The sequence below is a fragment of the Camelina sativa genome, chromosome 18 (assembly GCF_030686135.1).
Source record: "Camelina sativa cultivar CO46 ecotype springtype chromosome 18, ASM3068613v1".
Classification (NCBI taxonomy): domain Eukaryota; kingdom Viridiplantae; phylum Streptophyta; class Magnoliopsida; order Brassicales; family Brassicaceae; genus Camelina; species Camelina sativa.
The window spans coordinates 843,516-867,900 of record NC_141897.1 but is presented as its reverse complement, the minus strand read 5'-3'; the positions used below and the strand labels follow the sequence as shown (position 1 = coordinate 867,900).

The 24,385-nt window shown below is 36.4% G+C and overlaps 1 protein-coding gene, 2 long non-coding RNA genes and 1 pseudogene across 6 annotated transcripts; 3 read left to right on the top strand and 1 right to left on the bottom strand.

Moving 5' to 3' along the window:
- The first annotated feature begins 12,336 nt into the window (after positions 1-12,336).
- On the top strand, positions 12,337-13,903 carry LOC104760192 (uncharacterized). 4 transcript variants are annotated; one of them, XR_015588450.1, is made up of 3 exons: positions 12,337-12,637; positions 13,233-13,336; positions 13,428-13,903. It is a non-coding gene; the product is annotated as an uncharacterized LOC104760192 (long non-coding RNA). The 4 variants fall into 4 exon arrangements; XR_015588452.1 differs by having other exon boundaries at positions 12,372-12,637; positions 13,233-13,278; positions 13,449-13,903; XR_015588453.1 differs by having other exon boundaries at positions 12,372-12,637; positions 13,233-13,278.
- Positions 13,904-16,386: 2,483 nt separating this feature from the next.
- Positions 16,387-18,900, bottom strand: LOC147921307 (uncharacterized). Its single transcript, XR_015588077.1, has 6 exons — positions 18,632-18,900; positions 18,187-18,316; positions 18,066-18,107; positions 17,091-17,252; positions 16,749-16,936; positions 16,387-16,654 (listed from the first exon to the last, which is right to left on the bottom strand). It is a non-coding gene; the product is annotated as an uncharacterized LOC147921307 (long non-coding RNA).
- A 177-nt stretch (positions 18,901-19,077) lies between these two features.
- Positions 19,078-21,086, top strand: LOC104760191 (BOI-related E3 ubiquitin-protein ligase 1). Its single transcript, XM_010483078.3, has 4 exons — positions 19,078-19,680; positions 19,767-19,837; positions 19,942-20,216; positions 20,448-21,086. Exons 1-4 carry the CDS (start codon positions 19,631-19,633, stop codon positions 20,979-20,981), a joined length of 930 nt encoding a protein of 309 aa, XP_010481380.2. The 5' UTR covers positions 19,078-19,630; the 3' UTR covers positions 20,982-21,086.
- A 917-nt stretch (positions 21,087-22,003) lies between these two features.
- LOC147921306 (uncharacterized) lies at positions 22,004-23,302 on the top strand (annotated as a pseudogene).
- The last annotated feature ends 1,083 nt before the right edge of the window (positions 23,303-24,385 follow it).

Genomic DNA, 24,385 nt, shown 5'->3' with positions numbered 1-24,385 from the left:
AATGAACAGAGCCTGCATTTTTTTTGGTTTTACAAAAAGGAAATGCTAAAAAAATATTATCTAGATTAGATAAGTTCTTCATGCAAAATATTTGATTAGAAATGCAAAACTTTTGTTATATAAGTGCAACGTTTTTTCTAGATTAGACAAGTTAATCTAGAAACAAAACACTAACAAGTAAAAAATATGTGTCTCTATAGAATTAAAGAGCAATAAATAATGAGACAAATGCATGAGCCATTTCTTTATATTTTCCACGTTGGCCGTCTCGGCTCTCAACCATCAACCTCGTCTTGACTAAATCCAAATCCAATGGTCCAAACTCCAAAGCATAATGCACATGTGGTTCATTAATTGCTATGGATGTTTGCTAGATTTTATGATTATCACGAACACGTACGATTCTATATACTTTTGCATGATTCGGCGTCCAAGCGATCACTATTTTCCTTCGTTGCTGATTGCTGAGGAAGAACACTCACGTGTTGTTTATGTGGCCTGTGGACTTTCAGCCTTTTCCATTATTAACCCTCCGGTCCAGTGATCCATTTTTGAAAATACATATGTACTCATATTTTCGTTACATAAACCATTGTTGTATTTTCTTTATCGTATTTTTGTTAATATAAACCATTGTTGTATTTGTAATTTCATTGATAATAATATTGTATATTCATATCAACAAAGTGTTTTAGATGTTAAAAAAAAATGTAATAGATATGATCACACAAAAATGAAGTAAGGAATGAAGATTGGGGAAAAAAGAGGATGAAGAGTTCACGTGTTACTTTACCTCTTCGAAACCAAAAATCAAACATAAACAAACAACAACCAATAAGAGAATGGTTTATTCCACCCTTAAATAACAGTATAACGTGTTATAAACTTATAACCACATTTAGTGGATCTAATGGTCATTGACCTAATATTCTCTCGATTTATGGCTACACACCAAATTAATCTTATAGTAGATGTCTTCATGTTGCTTTCCCCCCCCCCCCCCCCCCCCCCCCAAATTACTAGTAGTTACTAAGTTTGTATGTCTTCATAAGATTGATTGTCATAAAGCTATTAGATTTGTAGAAAGATGATACCTACATAGTGTGAACATGAACACACTAAGAACATGTTCTCCTTATGATATAAGAACATGTTCTTCTTAGGATATAAGAATCCGTTCTTCCTACGATTATAAATGTACATTCTAGTAGTTTCCTTATATAGAATCCACTGTATCCCTATAAATAGTTTGTAACTAGGTCATTATTATTCAAGGAATGAGAATCTCTCCTTCTCCTCTATTCTAACCTAGCCGCTCTCTCTTTCTCTCTTTCATTCTCTCTTGATCATTCTATCTCATTCTCTATTCTTCTCATACTCTTTTGTAATTCTTACATGGTATCAGAGCAGTAACGCTCCTATTCTACAAAATCTCAGTTTGTTTTTATTCCGCAACCAGATTCAGATCTAAGATCCCATCATGGATCTCAGCAAAACCCTAATCATCCCTGTTACACTCAAAGGTGGGAACTACTTGCTATGGGCAAGAACCACAACGACAGCACTGTGCGGTCGCGGGCTCTGGAAGCACATTAAGAGCAATGAAGCTGTGAAGGAGACGACGACCAAACAAGAAGGAAAGGAGATCGTTGTGTGTGACAACGACAAGTGGTTCCAAGAGAACCAAAGTGTTTTAGCCTTCATCCAAAATTCGTTGGATGCTCCGATTCTTGAGTCTTACTCATATTGTGAGATAGCTAAGGATCTTTGGGATACCCTACAGAATGTGTTTGGTAATGTCCCAATCTGAGTCGTGTGTTTGAGGTATTGAAAGCAATTAACAATCTCAACGAGGAAGACATGGAGTTTACTAAACACTTTGGGAAGTTCAGATCTCTTTGGGCAGAGTTAGAAATGTTAAGGCCTAACTCGGTGGATCCAGTGGTTCTAAATGAACGCCGTGAACAAGACAAGGTGTTTGGCTTGCTCTTGACGCTGAATCCGTCATACAATGATCTCATCAAACATATTCTTCGTTCGGACAAGCTTCCAAGTCTTGATGATGTGTGCAATCAAATTCAAAAGGAGCATGGTTCCATTGGTTTGTTTGGAGCAAAAGGTGATCTTATCATAGCCAACAAAGGAGAGGTAGCTGTTGCAAACAAGGGCTACTATAGAAATGATGGAAAGAACCGGCTCATATGTGATCATTGCAAGAAGCCTGGACATCTTAAGGAGAAATGTTGGGCTCTTCATCCACATCTTCGCCCGAGAGGAACTAATATAAGAGCGAATAAAGCGAGTGGATATGGTGAAACACAAGCTCTGATGGTTCCTCAAATCACTGAAGGAAACAGATCAGCGTTAGCAGCCTCCTCGGAGTTGGTGAGAAAATCTGACCTCGATGCACTCATCAAGGCTCTAAAAGAGTCTTCTGGTAACGCCTATCTTACTCTCAATGCTATGAAACCTCTTATTGTTGATTTTGGAGCCTCTCACCATATGATTAGTGACTCTAAGCTAATTAGAGATATAAAACCGGCTTTAGGAAATGTGATCATAGCCAATGGAGATAAAGTATCTATTGAAGAAATAGGAAACTTAAACTTGTTTGAGAAAACATCTAAAGCTTTTTATATGCCTGGCTTCACCTCTAATTTGTTATCAGTTAAAAGGACGACTAATGATCTTAATTGTTATGCAATATTTGGCCCTAATGATGTTTATTTTCAGGATATTAAAACAAGTAGAGTGTTTGACAAAGGAACCACTAAAGATGATCTTTATGTGCTTGAGGATTCAAACCTATCTACTTTCCTTTCGTCATGTTTTAAATCAATAATTGATAAGGCTAATAGTTCAGTGTGGCATGCTAGACTTGGTCATCCCCATTTTTGTGCTTTGGAACTTTTGTTGCCTAGTATTTTGTTTAAGAATAATGATTGTGAAGCTTGCATCCTTGGTAAACATTAAAAAACTGTTTTTCCTAAGTCCTCAACCATATATGAGCATTGTTTTGACTTAATTCATTCTGATGTTTGGACTTCACCTTGCTTATCTCGTGAAAATCAAAAATATTTTGTTACTTTTATTGATGAAAAATCAAAATATACTTGGCTAACCTTGCTTCCTTCTAAGGATAGAGTTCTTGATGCTTTTACAAACTTTCAAAACTATGTGAGTAACCATTATAATGCCAAGATTAAAATTTTGAGATCAGATAATGGTGGGGAGTATACAAGTCATGCGTTCAAACAACATTTGGCCAAACATGGGATTGTTCACCAAATAGTTGTCCTTATACACCCCAACAAAATGGCGTAGCTGAAAGGAAGAATAGACATCTTATGGAGGTTGCTTGATCTATGATGTTCCACACAAATGTACCAAAGAAGTTCTGGGGAGATGCTGTTGTAACAGCATGCTACTTGATCAATCGAACTCCAACAAAAATACTGAGTGATATCTCTCCATTTGAAGTACTTAACAAGATTAAACCGTCTATCAATCACTTATGTGTATTTGGATGTGTGTGTTATGTCTTAAAACCAGGTGAGCAGCGTGACAAGCTTGACGCTAAGAGTGTCAAGAGCATGTTTATTGGCTACTTAACTACTCAAAAGAGATATAAGTGTTATGAACCTGAAGCTAGGAGGGTTCTGGTCTCAAGGGATGTCAAGTTCTTAGAATCTAAGGGATTCTATGATACAAGTAATTGGGAGGACTTGAAAGATCTCCCCTACTCTTCATCAGATAGAGCAGACAATCTCTGCATTCTTTTTGAAAGGCTTGGAGTTGCGAATAATCAACATCAACCTTGTTGTTCTCTAGATGAAACTGATAGTCCTCATAGTCAAGAAGCAGATGATTATGATAAAGCTGAAGATGAACTGAACAATCTAGGTGAAGAATGTGTATCTGAGGAGGATGATCTTGCTTCCGGGGGAGAAGAACCTAAATTAGAGGAAGAAGATCATGTGGAAGAACATCCGACTCAGGTTGAGGCTACAGAGGTTGAGGCTACAAAGGATGAGGCTATTGAAGTTATTCCCCTCTGACGAAGTGAAAGACTCAAGTCTGCTCCTAAGAACTGGAAAAATCCTCGCATCTTCTACAATAGTCAGGCGGTTTCTCACCCTATACAAGCTGTATGCACTCTAGCACATTTTCCTGTTGAGCATCAAGTGTTTCTCACTCAAATTGATCAGCACTGGATTCCACAAAGTTATGAGGAAGCTAAAGAACATAAAGTTTGGCGTGATGTGGTCGGAGATGAGACTAATGCAATGGTGAAAAATCACACATGGGACGAAGCTGATCTACCAAAAGGGAAGAAAGCTGTGACATCTCGATGGATATTCACTATAAATTATAAGAGTAATGGGGAGATAGAACGATATAAAGCCAGGCTTGTAGCAAGAGGGTTCACTCAAACTTATGGAGAAGACTATTGTGATACATTCGCTCCAATGGAAAAACTTCACACGGTAAGAGTAGTGCTCTCATTAGCTACTAATCTATCTTGGGAATTGTGGCAGATGGATGTGAAGAACGCGTTCTTACAAGGAGAACTAGAAGATGAAGTCTATATGAGACCACCACCAGGACTTGAAGACACTATTGGTCCCGGAAAGGTGTTTAAATTAAAGAAAGCAATATATGGGTTGAAACAATCACCAAGAGCTTGGTATCATAAACTCAGTTCAACACTGATGGAAAAAGGATTTAGAAGATCAGAAGCTGATCACACTCTTTTCACTTACCCAAGCCAAAGAGGTATTATAGTCATTCTTATATATGTTGATGATATTATCATCTCCGGGAATGACAAGGTAGGTATTCAAGATACCAAACTCTATATTAAATCAGTTTTTGATATCAAAGATCTTGGAGAACTAAAGTACTTTCTTGGGATAGAAGTTTGTCGTTCTGAAGAAGGACTCTTCTTGTCGCAAAGAAAGTACACACTTGATCTTTTGAATGAGGCAGGTAAACTTGGATCAAACCAGTTGAAACTCCACTTGAAGAAGACTACAAGGCTGGTCGTAAGGGGGAGCTGAATGATGCTCCTTTCGAAGATGTAAAACAGTATCGACAGTTGGTAGGTAAGCTTATTTATCTCACCATAACACGACCTGATATATGCTTTCATGTGAACCAGGTGAGTCAACATATGCAGAAGCCAACATTACATCATTGGAAAATGGTGAGCCGAATACTCAAATATCTCAAAGGATCACCAGGACAAGGCATATGGATGGGATGTAATGGATATGCAGAGCTGGTAGGATACTGTGATGCAGATTATGCTAAGGATCATGAAGATAGACGCTCAACATCTGGTTATTGCACGTTTGTTGGAGGAAATCTTGTCACTTGGAAGAGTAAGAAACAAAAGGTGGTATCTCTCTCAAGTGCATAGTCTGAATACAGGGCAATGAGGAAGCTCACAACCGAACTCATGTGGCTCAAAGCTCTCTTGAAGGATCTAGGCATCGAGACTCCAAAGCCAATCACAATGCACTGTGACAATGAAGCCACTATTCATATTGCATCAAACTCAGTATTTCATGAAAGGACGAAACACATAGAAGTGGACTGCCACAAAGTCAGAGAACAAGTTCAGTTAGGAGTTATCTTGCCATGTCACACCAAGAGTTCTGAACAACTGGCAGACATTTTCACCAAAGCAGCGAGTCCCAAGGTTTGCGAGTATATACACTCCAAACTTGGACTTATGGACCTAACCAGGCCACCGATGAAGACCCTAAGCTATTGACTCCATACTCTTTTTCCCTTAGTATGTTTTTGTCCCAAATGGATTTTACATACTAAGGTTTTTAATGAGGTGGGTGTTCATAGTTTCAAGCTTAACCTTTGTTCCAAATAGTTAAGCTTGAAGGGGAGTGTGAACATGAACACACTAAGAACATGTTCTCCTTATGATATAAGAACGTGTTCTTCTTAGGATATAAGAACCCGTTCTTCCTACGATTATAAATGTACATTCTAGTAGTTTCCTTATATAGAACCCATTGTATCCCTATAAATAGTTTGTAACTAGGTCATTTTATTCAAGGAATGAGAATCTCTCCTTCTCCTCTATTCTAACATAGCCGCTCTCTCTTTCTCTCTTTCATTCTATCCCATTCTCTATTTTTCTGATACTCTTTTGTAATTCTTACACATAGAGTGCTACATAGCCGATATGAGATGAGCTGTTAAAGATCAATAACTACTTTAATTGTTTAGATTCACCGTTTCAGTTGATGTGAATCCGATACCTTGTCATTTTTAATCTAGGTAATTTATTAAATTTTGATGTTCATTTTGTTTTTCAGTTTAAGTAAATTACTATATTTCCATGTTTTTAAGATCACCAAAACATTTCAGATTTTCGATCTATATTTATTTCGAAATGTCCATAACAAGTGAAATCAGCCCCTCTTCCCACCGTCGAGATTTAAACTCGTGTTACTGAAGAAGTTTTTCTTGAGCTGATCTTCAGTTCAGCTACTTTAGGGGTTATAAGTTACCTTGACGTTGCTTGTTTGATATGAAAATGATTCACATATATGCAACAACAAAAAAATAAACAAAGAAGTTAGTATTTGTCTTTCAAGTTCCACCAAATGGACGATGTCCCTTGTTTGTCTCGGGAATCATTAATTAGTCTTTGGAAATACAAAAAAAAAAGTTGGTCCAAAAATAACATTATCAAATTAATTGACCATATAAAAGAGAAAGTAAATATATTGTATAGAGACAACACATAAAGATGATGAAGATTTTCGGATCCATTTGATGATGATGATGAGGATGAGGATGATGAAGATGAGAATCCATATTATATAAAAATGAAACACAAATTGAGGAAGAGTATTGATTAATTAGTTTGGTGTTTCTTGAAAGCTACAATATGGCTAATTCCGAAACCTTTTGATTTTATATATTCCATGAGGTGATAGAAGGCACAAAGTTTATACGAAACGCTAATTTCTTTTTTTTTGGCTTTGAATGAAAAAACAGAAAAAGCAGTTCACCCTTTCATGTAGTTTTCTTATCATTAAGTTACTATTCAAGATTTTTTTTTATTTTTAAAAATTATTACAGTTCATCTGTGTGGATTTTTTTGTTTTTTTGTGGTAAATGCAGGAGAAATACATACAGATCTGATCTACAGCTTTTTTGATGTTGTTCACTTTTGATCTGCACTTGAACAACCAAATATTTGATCTACTTTTATTTTGCTTGATCTGCTTGAACTACCTAATCTGCTCTACATGATATGTCTTCTCCGTTCAAAACCTTTGATTACAACAAGAAACTAAACTTTATTGTCTTGTTATTGCTGTATCACAGACAAATTGTGTTTGATAGACACCATATGTAATGATCTTTATTTTTAGCCAAATGAACAAATTGGAATTGGCTTTGTTGATCTAATTTTCATGTAATTAAACTCCGAAGAGAGATTTTATTGGTCATCAATAATAAAGAACCAAATACTAACCTTACCATTCACATGTTACCACTCACACATGTCACCATTATGCATTAAATTGGACCGGTAATTTTACTCTTATTGTTAAGAATTGTAATATTTTTGTATATATTTAGGTTCTTACGTGAGAGTGAAACCATGACCCAAGGCACAAGCCACACCTTTTGGAGGAAGAAGAAACAAACAGCCAAATAAAACTTTTCATAAAACTTTTTTTGTTTTGTCAACCAAAAACTTTTCATAAAACAATAATACAAAATTGACTCTTCTTTTGTACTACTTCTCAAAGTCTCAACAAACAAAGATGGGCTCATTAAACAGTAACAATAAAAATGAAAAATAATGAATCGATAGGCTCAACATTCAAAACAACCTTCATGATATGGTAACCAGCTTTTAATAAACAATTTTTTTAAGCAATCATAATTAGTTTTATTAGTCCATAAGGAAAATTGACTTAGACCAAATCATGTATTGGCTCAAGAGATGTTATTCCTTATAGCACCTCCAATGGTCCTCTATTTTTTTCTTTATAATAGAGATCCTCTATAATAGGGATGAATTTTACTCCAATGATCCTCTATTTTCACCTCTAAAATAGAAATTGCTATTTTTTCCTCTATTTATAGAGGAACTCTATTTTTTCTTAGACCATCTCTAATGGTTTTCCCTATTTTTTCCTCTATAATAGATGTGAGTTTTACTCCAATTGTCCTCTATTCTCACCTCTATAATAGAGTTCCTCTATTTATAGCTATAATAGAGTTCCTCTATTTATAGAGGAATCCTTTGTAAGAAAAAATAGAGTTCCTCTATAAATAGAGAAAAAAATAGCAATCTTTATTTTAGAGGTGAAAATAGAGGATCATTGGAGTAAAATTCACCCATATTATAGAGGATCTCTATTATAGAGAAAAAAATAGAGGACCATTGGAGATGCTCTTACAAAGGGTTTCTCTATAAATAGAGGAACTCTATTATAGAGGTAAGAATAGAGGACCATTGGAGTAAAACTCACCTATATTATAAAGATCTCTATTATAGAGGAAAAAATAGGGAAAACCATTGGAGATGGTCTTACATCAACGTTTTTGCCTACCTGTCTAGCTCTTTTTTTTGTTTTTTTTTTTTGACAAACAAGATCTTACTTTCATTCAACTTATTAAAGTAGCATTACAAAGGGTGAAAGAGTTCAAAGCAGAGCTTGAAAAAGAAACATAAGCAACAGAGATAAAGGTAAAGAAGTCGACAATCATATCCAAGAGGTGTTGGAGATTTGAGCAGAGGAGCAACAAATCACAATCTAACTCTAGGTGAGTCAACGCCACATTCGCTGAAACAGTGGGAGTGTGGTAGATGGTCCTTATCATTAAGACATTGGGACGTTGGGAGGACTTCCGTAGCCGAGAGACAAGAGGGTTTAATCTGTTCAGTGGCAAGGAACAGGATGGATGTGGGGTTGAGGTCGGGCATGGTTTGCTTGAGAAGGTTTCGGTAACCACACTCCATGGAGCAAAGGTCATAATGCTGAGACTCTTCAAGCTTTGATAAGGGGAAGGACACCTCCTGAATTTGTTGATATGATCTTGACAAGGTTTGGAGTGCAGGGAAGGTGTGAGAAGAAGAGTGGGAAGGTGTCGGTAACCTTCTCTTCTTGAAGAGAAGATCATAATGCCGATCTTCCTAGAGTTTCCAGTTTCAGCACAGCTAATGCAGAGATACACTTGATATAGTTCCGGGGGCAGCTGAAGCAGAGAGGTTAGATTCAAGAGGAACCGGTAACCACCGCAGCTCAGTAGAGGCGGGGTCATAATGCCGGTCCTCATCAATCTTTGGCAATCAAAGGTAAAGACTCTAACCAATTCTAAAGGCAGGGTTCTCAAAGCAACTTCGCCACAACAAAGCATCAATGATTGATTATATTTCAACTGCATTCTTCAGACAGTTGATTCTATAAATCGGCACAAAGATAAGCTACGGGACGACGAGAGAAGCTTTGGAACAAACCTGGATCGATGAAGAACGGAGATTAGGTCTCGGGATCTTATCAAGATCTTACACAAATCCAGCGTTAACACAGAGCTCCTGTTCAACTGCAGCCAAGCAAACCACTTGGTGAGGGGATCTGGATCCGAGGAACATAGAGATGACAAGGTTGACTTCAAGGGGAATATGTGACAAAGACGATGAACAAGATTATAAGGGCGGTCTGGGGTCTCGAATTTGTCGTTGAGGGGTTGGAGACTCGTGAGAATCACCTCACTGAGAGAAACCACCGGTAGAGACGGAGGGAGGGGGAGATGGTGAAGCTGAAGCATTGCCGGAATTATTGAGGGGGTCGCGGTGAACTTCCAGTACGTTCACCGTTGAAACAGACCGAAACTAGACTTAAAAGGCAGAGCAGAGGACGAAGGAGAAGAAACGGCTTCCCAGCGGCACCGATCGGAACCGACGCCGCCCGATAGAAGATTATCGGGAGTTGTGCAAGGGAGAGAAACGGCTGCCTACCTGTCTATCTCTTGCCGCCACATTTCTACTTCTACATCTTTTGTCTATATACACACCCAAAAAAAATATATATATATATATATATATATACACATATCTATTGTGTCTGTGTGTATGGTCCATTCTCATCTTACTTCTTATTTGTGTAGAGTCTAATATTCTAACATCTATCATTCCTACTCACTATAATCCTTTTAAATACTGAGTGTAATTTTCATTCCAAAATACATGTTATTTAATTTTAATCTGATTTTGTATTCTCAAAAAGATCATTTAAACATAAAAATTAGATAAATTTACAATTATAACTCTATGGATTACATTATGTTGGTCCGTACAGAGATATATTTTTGAAAAATGTAATAATAGTAAACAATAATACTAAAAGAACTCTAATTTATGTATGATTCGATGTTTTGATTTTGATGTTAACTCGCATAAAACATGGTATGGAATGTAGCTATGACCATATGATATACACGTACGTATATGTTTATATATATCCTTCGTTTTGAAGAAGAAGGAAACGACTTTTTTGGTTGAGAATGTGAAATTGCACAGTGTGGAGCATTATTATTGTTACTCATGAGGAAACGTGAAGGTGGCCAAAAGAGATAATTTTCAAAAACCCTAATTAAAGAAAAATAATGATGTCCAATTGTGTATTTTGCATCTAATCAAATCTACACCTTTGAATATTGACTCTTCTTCTTTCCACTTTTTTTTATTCTTTAATTTCTATTTAACATAAAATAATTTCCATCTTTTATCATCAAATAAGTCACCATTTTCTCACCATAAGGCTAAAGTTGCACCTATATAGGTGTGTACGATAGAGATAAACATAAGATAGAGAGTCTTCTAGACTTCTAATTAAGTTACTAGAACATTTCTTACCATACATAGGATACGTATATTTTTTTTGTTTTCACAAATGAAATATATATTAATTAAAAATGGTCATTATAGGATACGTATATTGTTTGTTGTTTTACCTTCACCAAATTATCCTCACCCTATATATACACTAAGAGCAAGCCCATTGGTTTTACCTTTTGGGATGTCTCTTATTTTTTAAATAATAAATTTTAAAAAAAATAATGTTTTAATCGTAATTATCAATAGATATAGGTCTGTCCCCAAACCTTTTTAGATACGTAGGCCATTTTTATAAGAAGAACATGAGAGATATTTTTAGTCCAAAAAAATAGAAAAATAATGAATAGTGGCTTAGAACATTTTTTTTAGTTTTTGATGTAGAACTAATCTTGGCTCAGTTCTAAGGTGATGTGGCAAGCTGTAAATGGATACAATTTTTTGCAAACAATTTTTCACAAATTAAAAGAGGATATGATTGAGAATATATAGAATAAATTTGGACATTAAACTATATATTAATTAAATAAAATGTTTGTGTGCTTTAGTTAAGTAATATGTTTTTTTTATCTTTAATGTTTTTGTTGTTTCATAAAAATTTGGTATTGTATTTTGAATTTTAGTAAAAGTTTTATAAGTTTGCAATTTAAATGTTATTTTATAATTATAATATGTAAAAATATTATATTATTAAATCTTATGATCTTAAACATGTTCTCCCAATAACTAACTTCTTAACAAAAGTTCTTAACTACTGATCTTATATTATTTTTACAATATTTATACTCTAAAAACACCCTAAACTGTTCTCCCTATAAAGATTTATACCCTTAGGCCATGTTTATAGGGAGAACACATGGGGTGTTCTTAGGCATTTTAAAAATGAAAATAATTGAATAGTGGACTTAAGATCAGGCTCACTGATCTTATTCTAGAACTGTTCTTGGGCCTGATCTTGTGTGACGTGTCTCTTTCGGATTGGTTGAAAATATATGGAATAAATTTGGACATTAATCTATGTATTAATTAAATAAAATGTTTGTCTTGTTTAATTAATTAAGTAATATGTTTGTTTGTTTTTTTTTAAACTTTTATTTACAATGTTTTTTTTTGTTTCATAAAAATATGGCATTGTATTTTGAATTTTAGTAAAAGTTTTATAAGTTTGCAATTAAAATGTTATTTTATAAATTTTTATAATTGTAATATGTTTAAGAATATTAATAAACATTATATTATTAAATAGTATTAAACATTCTTAAATTTTTATTAAACATTAATCTATGTATTTATTAAACATTCTTAAATTTCTATAAGAATATTATATTATTAAATATTAAGATCTTAAACATGTTCTCCCAATAACTAACTTTTTAACAAAAGTTCTTAACTACTGATCTTACATTATTTTCACAATATTTATACTCTAAGAACACCCTAAACTGATCTCCCTATAAACATGCACTTACAGACACTGAAACGTGTCAATAATTCATTGGATACGTTGTGTTTTGTTTTGTTTTTCCTTTTCCTTTTCCTTTTCCTTTTCTTCATTAGCTCCTCTCTCCCCATACGAACAAGAAAAAACTATTCGCATAAATCGATTTATCAAAATCAAGGATCATGGAATTGGGGTTTTCTCGGGAGTGAAGGATGATCCAGAAAAGAACTTTCAAAGGATTGATTTGAACAAATCATGTGGCTTTCTTTCTTGAGACCTAGAGATCGATTCTCCTTAGCCGAACTCAGGTTTTGTTTTGATCGGTTTTTTTTTTTTTAATTCTGGGTTTATTATGTATTTATCTCTACTATCCTGCAACCTTGTTCAACATTCAATTGCGATTAATTTCTGTTTCGTTTGATTGTGACTTTGATCCTTGTAGTGGTAATGCATGCGTACAAGTTTTTTAATCTTCTGTTGGTGTGAGTGATTATCACTATACGGTTTCAGTTTCATTATAATCTATTATCTATTTGTAGATTTCAGTTTTGCACATCTAGTGGATTTTGTACTTGATTTTGTAGAGAAACAACTTTTTCGCTTTGCATTGACAAAGAAAACGTACGACCATGGTTCTTGTTTCTTTCTTGTTTATCACTATGTTTGGTTCTTGTCTCTGAATTGTTTCTATGAAATCCTATGTTTTAGTTTACAATATTAAGTCTAATGGAAAAGAGAAAAGAGTTGAGTGATGTTCAGTTGGTTCTTGTTTTAAGTCTACTTTGAATCTTGTTTGGTTCAGTTTTAAGTATTGTTTGGTTATGTTTAATTGCCTTTTGTTTGGTTCTGTTATTTGTATTGTTTAGTTCTTGTTTAAACTATTTGTCTTTCTTGTCTTCCCAGGAAATCCGAGAAGAAGCATGGGCGAGTGTCTGCTTTATAACTTGAGGTTTTGTTCTTCTTTTGTTTTGTCTTCAGTTTCGTTTGTTTCTTTGTTCATAACAGAGGTGTGTAAATTCTCTCACTTTAGGAGTTTTGTTTTTACATTGTACAAAGCTTAGTTAAAACAGTCTTGATTTGCCTCTTCTCCTTTACCAGTGTCCAGTTTTGCTTCTGCAGCTCTAGTGAAGTCAACACTCTTTGATGTCACGACAATGCTATGACCAGGACCTGCAAGTGCTTGTGATTTCTCTCGCCTGCAACTTTGATGTCACGGCAATGCTATGACCAAGACCTGCAAGTGCTTGTGATTTCTCCCGCCTGCAACCAAACTCACCAGCTAGCAAGAAGTTTAAAACTAGCTTCCACGAGCCTCCACATCTCCTTTTGATATCTTGGCGTTCTTCATCTCCCATACATTTAAAGATCACCCTCTTTTGGCAAATGTCGAGAGCTGCATCTCCTGTGATTATTGTTGTGTGTCTTCTTTACATTTTCCTAACTATTAAGTATGGATGGTAGACTTTAAACACATTTTTTTAAAAAAAAATAGACACCCAAAGATGACTAATGGGAGGACAAAAATTAAAAACAAGAGTGTGAAGAGATTAATATTATTTTTAATATTATTAAAAGATAAAGACTCTCATTTGAGGATGTGCAAATGGCCATGCTCTAAGTGTTCTTGAAGATGCCTTCATTGCCTTGTCACATGCATCACCCAATAAATATGTAAATTTTATTTTAAAAAACAAAAATTACACAATAAAGATATTAAATTTTCGACATCACATTGATTTGCTTAAACGTCTGACTACATCCGATCCCAGCAGAAACCCAAATAACCAAATGGCACACGGACGATCTTTATATATTTTGTAATATATCTATATATTGCGTATATATAATGTATATATAGTTGTTTATATATATACACAAATAATTTTGATATATAAACGTCAATAGTAACAAAAGGAAGTATGAAAATGAGATTGTTGGGTGGCGTAAGACTGTAAGAGGGATTGAAAAGAGAGGATAACATGTTTTAGGAAGAGAAGAAATGAATGTTCAAGAAGTTTTTGCCCAAGAATTCAAAATTTGGTGGGGTGGGCTCCTTTAAAGGGCAAAGAACCAAAGTGTGTTATGTCTCCATTACTATTTTCATTATTATTTAGTTTTATACTTACAATCACTACAATTACTCTGTTTTCGTCAAATCATTGTAGTCCAATAGTCATCGTTCTATTTATACATGAATTCATAACATAAATTGATTTTGCACATTAACCATTTTTTTTTTTATCAGCATCACGAGTTTTATATGGCAAAAGTTAGTTTGAACTTGAAAACAAAATTTCTCCTATCATCATATCTATCTTACATCATTATATATTATAGGTTCCTTCCTCGCCTAATGTTCAAAACTAATTGAAACATATGGAATTGTATTAGGTTAAGCCAAAGAGCAACGACGACCCACCTAATATCTAATATAACACTAGTATATTAGTATATATAATCATATTATCTTGCTGGTTATTTTGATAAAACTTGTTGATTATCTTTGTTTAGTTGTTAGATTTCTGTTCCATCATGATCCTTTTACTAAACCGATTAAATATTTCTCCATATCTCTCTATATATGCGTGTGTGCTCGCGCGCAAATATACTTATCATGTCTTTATCATGGAAAAAGTCAGTTACTGCAATACCATACCGTATTATCTAAAATTCAATCAAATTTGATTCAGTAAATTTTATTTGTATCTATCCTAGTTTATGATCATGAATAATATGAAACGTATTTGGTATAAAAGTTTGAGAGTATATTGACGATGAATTCACGAATAATAGGAACAGTGAATAAATAAATTTACGCAAACGTTCTAACTCGTTTCGGACAATTACATCGTTTTGTTAATTATATTGGATTTAAGCAAATATTTAACATGGTAATTATAAAAGATATATCATTTTCAGGAAAAAAAAAGAATATATATATATTATTTATTAAAAAAAAAAGACGGTGCCGTTTGATTGCATGAAAGCAGCAATGAGAAAACACGACAGAGTCTTCTCGAGAGAAAAAGCAAGAAAACACCAAAAGCTAGGATAAGAAAGCTTGAGAGGAGAAGTTTTAATTTTCTTGAAAACAAAATACGATTAATATAGTTAGAAGTACTATTATATTTCCTGATTCCAAGTATAATTATATTGTTTGGTCTACGAATACAAAATTAAGTACACCTCTCTATTTTTTTCTTGCTAGTTCTTCTTAAAATAATATAAAATAATTACCATATAGTTCTTAATTAATCACATATATATATATATATATTTATGCATGCAAAATCATATATTGTAAAGCCTCAAGGTAGCTTTGAGTCTTTGATGTGCATTCAATATGAGGGATACCATGAGCGACATACTGGACAAATAAGCTCATAGAGAATAGAGAGATGCATGCATCCACGCATTATGACAATATGTTCAAGCCAATTCTATTCCAGCTTCAACAAGGCTCCAAGACTATATATGTTACAGACTACAAAGCTTACCCAACTCTCCCCTCTCTCTCTGAGTAGAGGACGAAACTATGTAATTCACTAAAAAAAAGATAGTTTTCATTATTAATGGTTTTTTTTTTCTTTGTTTTCATTGCAAATTTGAGAATTGTGACCATATGTGGTGGATATTAGATACTTACTTTGCAAGTAGTTACCTTCTTTATTTTCACAAAACTGCAAAACAAAAATTAAAGAAAAAAAAAACTGCTAATTAATCTTGACGAATGACTGGACTATACATGTATCTTGAAACGAAAAGAAAAAAACGAAATATCTGTTTCCAATTTTTAATTTTTTTTTTTAAAAAGTAAAGTGAAATTGTTGGAAGTTGATTCATAGCTTAATCCTACAAAAGATAAAGAGAGAAAAACAGAGAAGAACTTAGAAGAGTAAGCAACAGAAGAAGACATCAAAGAGAAGAAGCGTTGGTCGTAGGAAGAAGAAGAAGAAGAAGATTAGAGAAAAAGACATTTGGGCCATAATAGTGTTGAAGCCCAATGTTAATGGGTTTGGTTGTTTTAACTTATGTGTTTAGGTTAGAAGTAGTATTAGTATAAATATGTTGTATTGTTGTAAGAGACAAGTATGTGTGTGAGATTAAGGAGAAAGAGGTTGTAGTGGCTAAACCTAATCTCTAAGAGATCCATCATCAAGAACAAGTAACAATGTAGACATAAAAGAGATATCTCTCTAATTGTTCTAGAGGGTTTGCGAGTGAGAAACAAATCAAGAACAATGGAGAGATGGGATGAATCTAACCTCTAAAGAGAAGTGAGGTCAAGATTTCAACATGGTATCAGAGCTGAAGATCCCTGGAGCCTGCAAGAAGAAGAAGGGGTTGAGGCCGAGAGGGAGAAAAGGCAGTCTAGGAAGAGACTGAAGAATAATGGAAAGTGAGGGGATGTGTTCGGACCTGAAGACCAACAGATCCGAGAGAAAGGAGGAAGTGTGATGCGGTAGAGAAGCTGCTCAATGGAGGACTTGCAACCAAGTGAGAGGCTGTGAGGGAGAAGAAGAAAGCTGCCGTAAGAAGAAATGGCAAAGAGAGAAAGACCAACATGTTGTTCAAAGCAAAGCTTGTTGGGTGAGAAAAGAAGAAGCCTGCACAAGAAAAAGTGTTAGACTGACAAAAAAAAAAAAAAAAAAAAAAAGAGAAGAAAGAAGAGCTATCTGAGACTAAGTCAGAGAAGAAGAGAAGGAAAAGGATGTGGTGACAAGAGCACCATCAGCTACCACAAACACTTTTACGCCGTACCGTCAAAAGCATCCAAGAAGGCGAGGAGGTCTCTGGAAGAAGCTATGGAGATAGTGCGGATGTGAAGACATAGTTGTGAGGTGATTTCTGTTCTTGTTCTGACATGGTGAAGGTGAAGCTTGAAGATGCTTGGTGAAGTTGAGGATCCATGTGGTTCTCCAACTGAAACAAGAAGAGAAAAGAAGCCAAGGTTAGAGAAAAAAAAAACCAAAGTGGAGCTGTAAGGAATCAAACTAACAAAGTCGGTCAAAGCCGAGATTGATGATTCAAGAATCCAAAGCTAAGGTTAGAGAAAAGCCTAGGTGAAGAGAGGGAGCCTGCACAGGAAAGAAGAGTATAAGGCTGGAATAGAAGAGGTGTAATCCTCTTGGAGGATGTATCCAAGAAGAGTGGGGCTAAAGCAGAGAAGAAGCTCAGTCACCAATGAAGGGAAGCTGCAGCCATGAAAAGAAATTCTCATGAGGTTAGTGTGAATAAAATCAAAGTTCAAGATCAACAAGACTCAAATTCAAAAGAGATGGATTGAGAAAGAAGGTTGAGGCTGAGAACAAAAACAATGAAGCATCAAACCAAGAGGGAGAATCTGTGTCTGAAGTTGAAATGAGATAGGTATGCTTAAGTTTGGAAAAGCTTTTGATTACTCAAGTTGTGTTGGAGATTCTGGAAAAACCAAATAGACCGAGGTTAGAGAAAAGCTTTAGGTGATGGTAAAAAGAACCAAACAGACTAAAGTCAACCAAAGTGATGGTTTAGAGAATGGAAATGCACAACTTGGAGATCAAAGAAGACTCAAAAGTAAAGAAAGCAGATGTTGGAGAAACAGAGATCAAAGCTGAAACCAAACAGAAAAAGAGAATGCTTACCTAAGAGTGAAAGGGAGCAACAAGCTGGATGGAGAGGCTAAGATCAAGTCGATACCAACAGAACAAAGAAGAAGAAGCTTGCCACAAAGGGATTGAAATAAAGGATGCTCACCTGAGATAGAGGGAGTTGTTGCCGGTTGCACTCCGAAGAAGACTTGAACAAGAGTCACGCATAAGTTGGAGTTGGTGATCAAAGAGGACACCAAACAAAAGAAAAATAAAATAAAGCTTACCTTGAAGGGAACTGAAGAAGGCTGCAAGGGACGACCGATGAAGACGTAAGTAAGCTTACGGAGGAGTCGTGATGAACGATCACGGATCACACTTGCAGGAGACAGAGATGAAGCCACAAGGCTGAATTACCTGCAAGAAAGAAGAGTTGATAAAGAAAATCGATCACAATTAGAGGGGGGGGTCGAACTTCTGGAATGGGCTTACCAGCCTTGATCGTTACAAAGGACGATAAAGAGAAACATGGAGAGAAAGCGAAGGAAAACTGTCAAGAGGTGACAAAGAAATTCGCAAAAGAAAAGCTGAATCAATGGAGATTCAGGTAAAGAGGGAGAAGAACTAGCTTGGTAATGAACTATGTCGACATTGTGAAAGAGGAACCATGGAAAATGGTGATGTCGGACAAGAAGCTAAAGCTAGAAAAGAAACAAGAGTGAGGTGAGTTACCTGACTTTGGAGTCCATGAAGAAGAACCGAGACGGTGACGGTTCGACTCACGGGAAGAGACGGACTTGAAGGATCAGCTCCATTGAAGAGGGAGACTAGACAGAGATTTCACTCCCAAGCACCTGTAGAAAAGAAAGGATCGATTAAGAAGAATCGAAGCAAGAAGGAGATGGATTCAAGAGGAAGTTGATTCATAGCTTAATCCTACAAAAGATAAACAGAGAAAAACAGAGAAGAGCTTAGAAGAGTAAGCAACAGAAGAAGACATCAAAGAGAAGAAGAAGCGTTGGTCGTAGGAAGAAGAAGAAGAAGAAGATTAGAGAAAAAGACCTTTGGGCCATAAAAGTATTGAAGCCCAATGTTAATGGGGTTGGTTGTTTTAACTTATGTGTTTAGGTTAGAAGTAGTATTAGTATAAATATGTTGTATTGTTGTAAGAGACAAGTATGTGTGTGAGATTAAAGAGAAAGAGGTTGTAGTGGCTAAACCTAATTTCTAAGAGATCCATCATCAAGAACAAGTAACACTGTAGACATAAAAGAGATATCTCTTTAATTGTTTTAGATGGTTTGTGAGTGAGAAACAAATCAAGAACAATGGAGAGATGGGATGAATCTAACCTCTAAAGAGAAGTGAGGTCAAGATTTCAACAGAAATAAATCATAGATGCGATTCAAATATTCAACATTTTGAGTTGATATAATAATAAATGAGAATCATGCTTACTATGTGCATATAATAGAGAGACTTTCCCTCTCCTCTCTTCACCATTTATTTTCTTTAGAATCCCGAAGCAACCAAAGTTTTCAATCTTTTCATCACCACGGCACCATGTCCGATACAACCGTAGTTGATACATACATGATACTACATATCTTTTGCGTGATTTCATAATAATACATACCCCCATTAAAGAGAGATTCTCATTAACAGAGAAGCTTCCTTCTTTTTCTTTTTCTTGTTTTTTTTTTTTTTTGTCTCTGTTCTTGAATCTTGATCATGGCGGTTCAAGCTCATCACCATCCTTCTACTCTCTTCTTCCTCAACAGGTCCTCTATCTCTCTCTCAGATCACTGTATCCATGTATGTATGTATGTATTCATGTGACATGTGATTGATGTTTTTGTTATCTCAGAAACGGACAAGAAGGTAATGATTGTTCGAATCAGCCGGAGCAAAAATCTCAGTTTCATTCAATCAACACCGGTTTGTTTTACTAAAATCTCCGAACCGAACGATGACCTTTTCTTTAGTCTCGGTTTATTTATTCTTACCGGTATGTATGAATCTGTTATCTTTGCTCAAAACAGGGGTGGATTCAAGAAAGCGAGCGAGAGAAGTTTCGTCGTCGGTGATTGATTTAGAAGATATCACTACGGCGGCTCCGATGAATCCTCTGCCGCAAACTCCGCCGGAAGTTATCGGACGTCGACAGAATCCTAATGTAGTAGTATCAACCGGTCTACGTTTGTCTCGTGAACAGAATCAAGAACAACGGTTTTCTACTTTTCCGATATTTACCGGAGATCTCGCCGGAGAAATCGAAAGCCAAACGGATGAATTAAATAGATTTCTTCAAATCCAGGTGACTTACTATATTTTTCTTCAAAATTATCCATCCACAAAAAAAGGTTTTAAAATTCACAAAATTATTATCTCCACAATCTACAAATTCCAAAAAACAAAAACCTTTATAAAAAATTAAGTAAAGTTAATGAAATTGTTTAGTGGCATTTTTAGGATTTTTGTTTGATTATTTTTGTAAACCAATAAAAAGAGTTAATTAAAATTATTATTATTTTTTTTTTTGGAAAAGGGAGAGCAGCTGAGGCGCATGTTAGCGGAAAACAACGATAGGCACTATCGTGAGCTACTGAGAACGACGGAAGAATCAGTTAGGCGGAGATTAAGAGAGAAAGAAGCGGAGGTCGATAAAGCCACGCGTCGTCACGCCGAGCTAGAAGCACGTGCGTTTCAGATCGAAACAGAGTCACGTGCCTGGCAGGTGAGAGCAGCGGCTAGAGAAGCCGAAGCGACGTCGTTACAGGCTCATTTGCAGCAAGCCGTATTTGAAGCAGCTCACCGCGGCGGAGTTATCACGACGGCTGAACAAAATTCGGGAAGCGTAGACGGTGCGGATGAAGCCGAGGACGCCGAATCGGCTTACGTGGATCCCGATCGGTGCGAAATGATCGGACCGGGGTGTAGGATTTGCCGGCGCCGATCGGCGACTGTGTTGGCTTTGCCGTGTCGTCATTTGGTTCTGTGTCAAGGATGCGATGGCTCCGTACGAGTTTGTCCACTTTGCCTTAGCACGAAGAACTCAAGCGTGGAGGTTTTTTATTCTTGATGGGCCATTGTTTAATGGGCATATCAGGCCCAGTATATTGGCATTTTTATAATAATAATAAAAAAAATATCTATATAAATTAAATTTATGATTTATTTACATAAATTATACTGTTGAGTCTCATTCTTGAACAACTTGAGAGGTATTTGTCGGATAGAGTTGGCTGGTTTAGATCCTACCCATGGGTGTTGCCATATCTCATGGACTTTCCATTACCTATGATGGCCCGAACACCTTGTTTCATCATGGTTTGAGCTTCATGAATGCTCCTCCAAGCATATGAACGGACGGGAACCAAGTTGAGCATTAAGAGGATCTGATTTGCTGAAGTATCTGCTTTGGTAGACTCTTGCCATGAGCGAGTCAAGTCTAGTCAACATCCTCCAAATTTGCTTCCCCAACAACGCAATGTTAAAGGTTTCAATATCTTTAAATCTTAAGCCTCATGCTGCTTTAGGACGACTAAGGTGTTCCCAGGCTTTCTAATGCATGCCTCTACCTTCTCTCTTGTTTTTCCACCAGAAATCCGCCATAATTGAAGCTAACTGTTAGTCTCGAAGAACAAAAACAGTTAGTCTCGAAGCTTAGTTTTGTTAATGACTTGTTAGATGTTACAGTCTAAACGATGTTGTGTGGTTCAGTCAGTTGGTGTGTTAGGCGGAGCTGACGTGTTCAAATAAAGAGGTCTGATTGGTTGAGCGGGTGAGGATGACATGCTGGACTGTGATTGGCTTATTTTGAATTTGTGGCCGTTGATGACCATTGACCTGAAGGAAGCTTAAAAGGAGTCTTCTTCGTTTTAGAATCAATAATCAAATATCTCATTTGTAATCTCTTTCTTTGTAAAACCCAGAAATAACTCGAATTGGTCTAGATCTTTGGTAAGGTCTTCATCATTTGAGATCTCAGTTCTCGTTTTATGAACGTCAGCTGAGTTTGATTGTATTGTGATTTGAATTGAAGACGTATTGGTTTGTTCTTTATCAAAGGTATCAGAGCTAATACGAACCTTGGAGAAGATGATGGAGACTCGAGCTCAGGCACAGGAAAGAGAAGCAGCAGCTAGCGGAGGTGAAGAATCGTCAGATGCTTGGATTGTGAAAGCCTTGGCGGAACAAGATGCGAGGATTACGGAGACTTCTGCGGAAATGTTTGCTGCAATTCTTATGATGACGCAGAAGATGGATAACTTGATGTCGGCGAATCCACAGTCACCGTATAGTTCGTCTCCTCCAACAGTTGAGAAGGCGGATTACAACTGTTTTCCGACGGAGGTTCCAAGCAGAGTGAGATCTGGTATGCCGTATAATTACTCAAGAATGACTCGCTTAGCTAGATTGGACTTCCCTAGGTTTGACGGTGAAGGAATTAAGGATTGGTTGTTCAAGGTTGAGCAGTTTTTTCTGTTGGATTTCACTCCGGACGAGATGAAGGTTCGAATGTGTGCTATTCATTTTTATGGAGCCGCGACTGCTTGGCACCAGTCCTTGCTTGAATCAGATTTGGGAAGAACTGTGTTGAATGACTGGATTTCTTATAAGATGCTTCTGAAGGAGTGGTTTGAGGATGCTTTGGATGATCCTATTGCGGAGTTGAAGATGTTGCAGGAGACAGGGGGAATTAAGGAGTATAACGAGAAATTTGAGCTTATCCGTTTGAGATTGAGATTGCCAGAAGACTATCTGGTTCGTGCATACTTGGCGGGTCTTAGGACTGATACTCAAATGCACATTCGGATGTTTCAACCTCAAACTATAAGGCAATGCTGGATGTTGGGTGAGTTATACGAACAAGCTCATCCTAGGAAGGGAAGTGGTATGACATCTAATGTTTGGCAGAGTAACAAATGGCAAAATGGTGGTAATGTTCAGCCTAAGGTAGTGGTTGCTAACAAGTCTGATGGGGTGCAGAAGACTGGTAACTTTGAATCAACTTACAGGCCTAAGGATAACACAATGCAGCCACGCAAGTTCCTGTCAACAGAAGAGATGAATAAGAGGAGGTAGCAAGGATTGTGCTATTTTTGTGATGAAAAATATTCACCAGAACATTATCTCACTCACAAAAAGAAACAACTGTATATGATGGATGCAGAGGATGTGGACGAAGAAGCTGTTGAGCATATTTCAGAAGATGTAGAGGAATCTGAAATGATTCAAGAAATGGCTCAAGTTTCAGTCAGTGCAGTAGAGAGAACTGATGAATTTTGGACTATGCGCGTGAAGGCGTACTATGGGAAACAAAGTGTGGTCATGTTACTTGACTCTAGCTCCACACACAACTTCATGGACCCAAGAGTGGTAGAAAGACTAAAGATATAGTCGACGCAGCCTTGTCTAACAAAGATTTTTGTTGCTGATGGTCGCAAAGTAGGAGTGTCGGGTAAGGTGGATAAGTTTAATTGGTATTTGAGGGATACATCTTTCGAAGCGGACATGATGGTGATACCACTGCGGGGTTGTGACATCGTGTTGGGAGTCCAATGGTTGAAGCCGCTTGGTACCATAACCTGGAACTTTGACACTTTGGAGATGAGTTTTAAATGGGATATGAAGAATGTACACCTATGTGGCTTAAAGCAAGGTTCAGTGCGAGAGATTAAGGCCACTAAGCTTCGTAAGATGAAGGAGAAAGATGCACAACTATCTATGATCTATGTTGAGCAAGTACCGGAAGATAGTGAAGTAATGTTGTGTTCAATGGAGGTACACCCCGAGGTATGAGATGATAAATTCGAAGGTTACAGAACTAATGGTGGAGTTTTCTGACATTTTCGAGGAACCTACTTCTTTGCCGCCATTTCGACACAACCACAACCATAAGATTCCGCTTTTGGAGGGCTCCAATCCTATTAATCAGTGTCCTTATAGGTATGCAAGACATCAGAAGAATGAGATTGATAAGATTGTGAAAGAAATGTTAATGGGTGGCACCATTCAGGCAAGTAGTAGTCCTTATGCATCTCTGGTGGTGTTGGAGAAGAAGAAATATGGTAGTTGGAGATTGTGTGTAGACTATAGAGGATTGAACGGGATGACAGTTAAGGATCGCTTTCCTATTCCCTTGATAGATGATCTTATGGATGAGTTGGGGGGTTCGGCGGTTTACTCGAAGATAGACTTGAGAGCAGGGTACCATCAAGTCAGAATGGAACCGGCTGACATACATAAGACTGCTTTCAAAACTCATAGTGGGCATTATGAGTATTTGGTTATGCCCTTTGGCTTAACTAACGCACCTGCCACAAATCAGAGCTTAATGAACGAGGTCTTTCGAGCTTTTCTCAGGAAATTTGTGCTCATCTTCTTTGATGACATTCTCGTATATAGTTCTGATCTGGAGTCCCATGTGTTGCATTTGGAGGAAGTGTTTAAAGTGATGAGAAGTAATCGTCTGTATGCTAA

What these genes read in the sequence shown, in the direction of transcription:
- LOC104760191 (XM_010483078.3), top strand. Translation starts at nt 19,631, where the DNA reads ATGGCGGTTCAAGCTCATCACCATCCTTCTACTCTCTTCTTCCTCAAC. An exon ending in ACTCTCTTCTTCCTCAACAG is followed by an intron (nt 19,681 to 19,766) that starts GTCCTCTATCTC and finishes TTGTTATCTCAG; the next exon opens with AAACGGACAAGAAGGTAATG. An exon ending in GTTTCATTCAATCAACACCG is followed by an intron (nt 19,838 to 19,941) that starts GTTTGTTTTACT and finishes TGCTCAAAACAG; the next exon opens with GGGTGGATTCAAGAAAGCGA.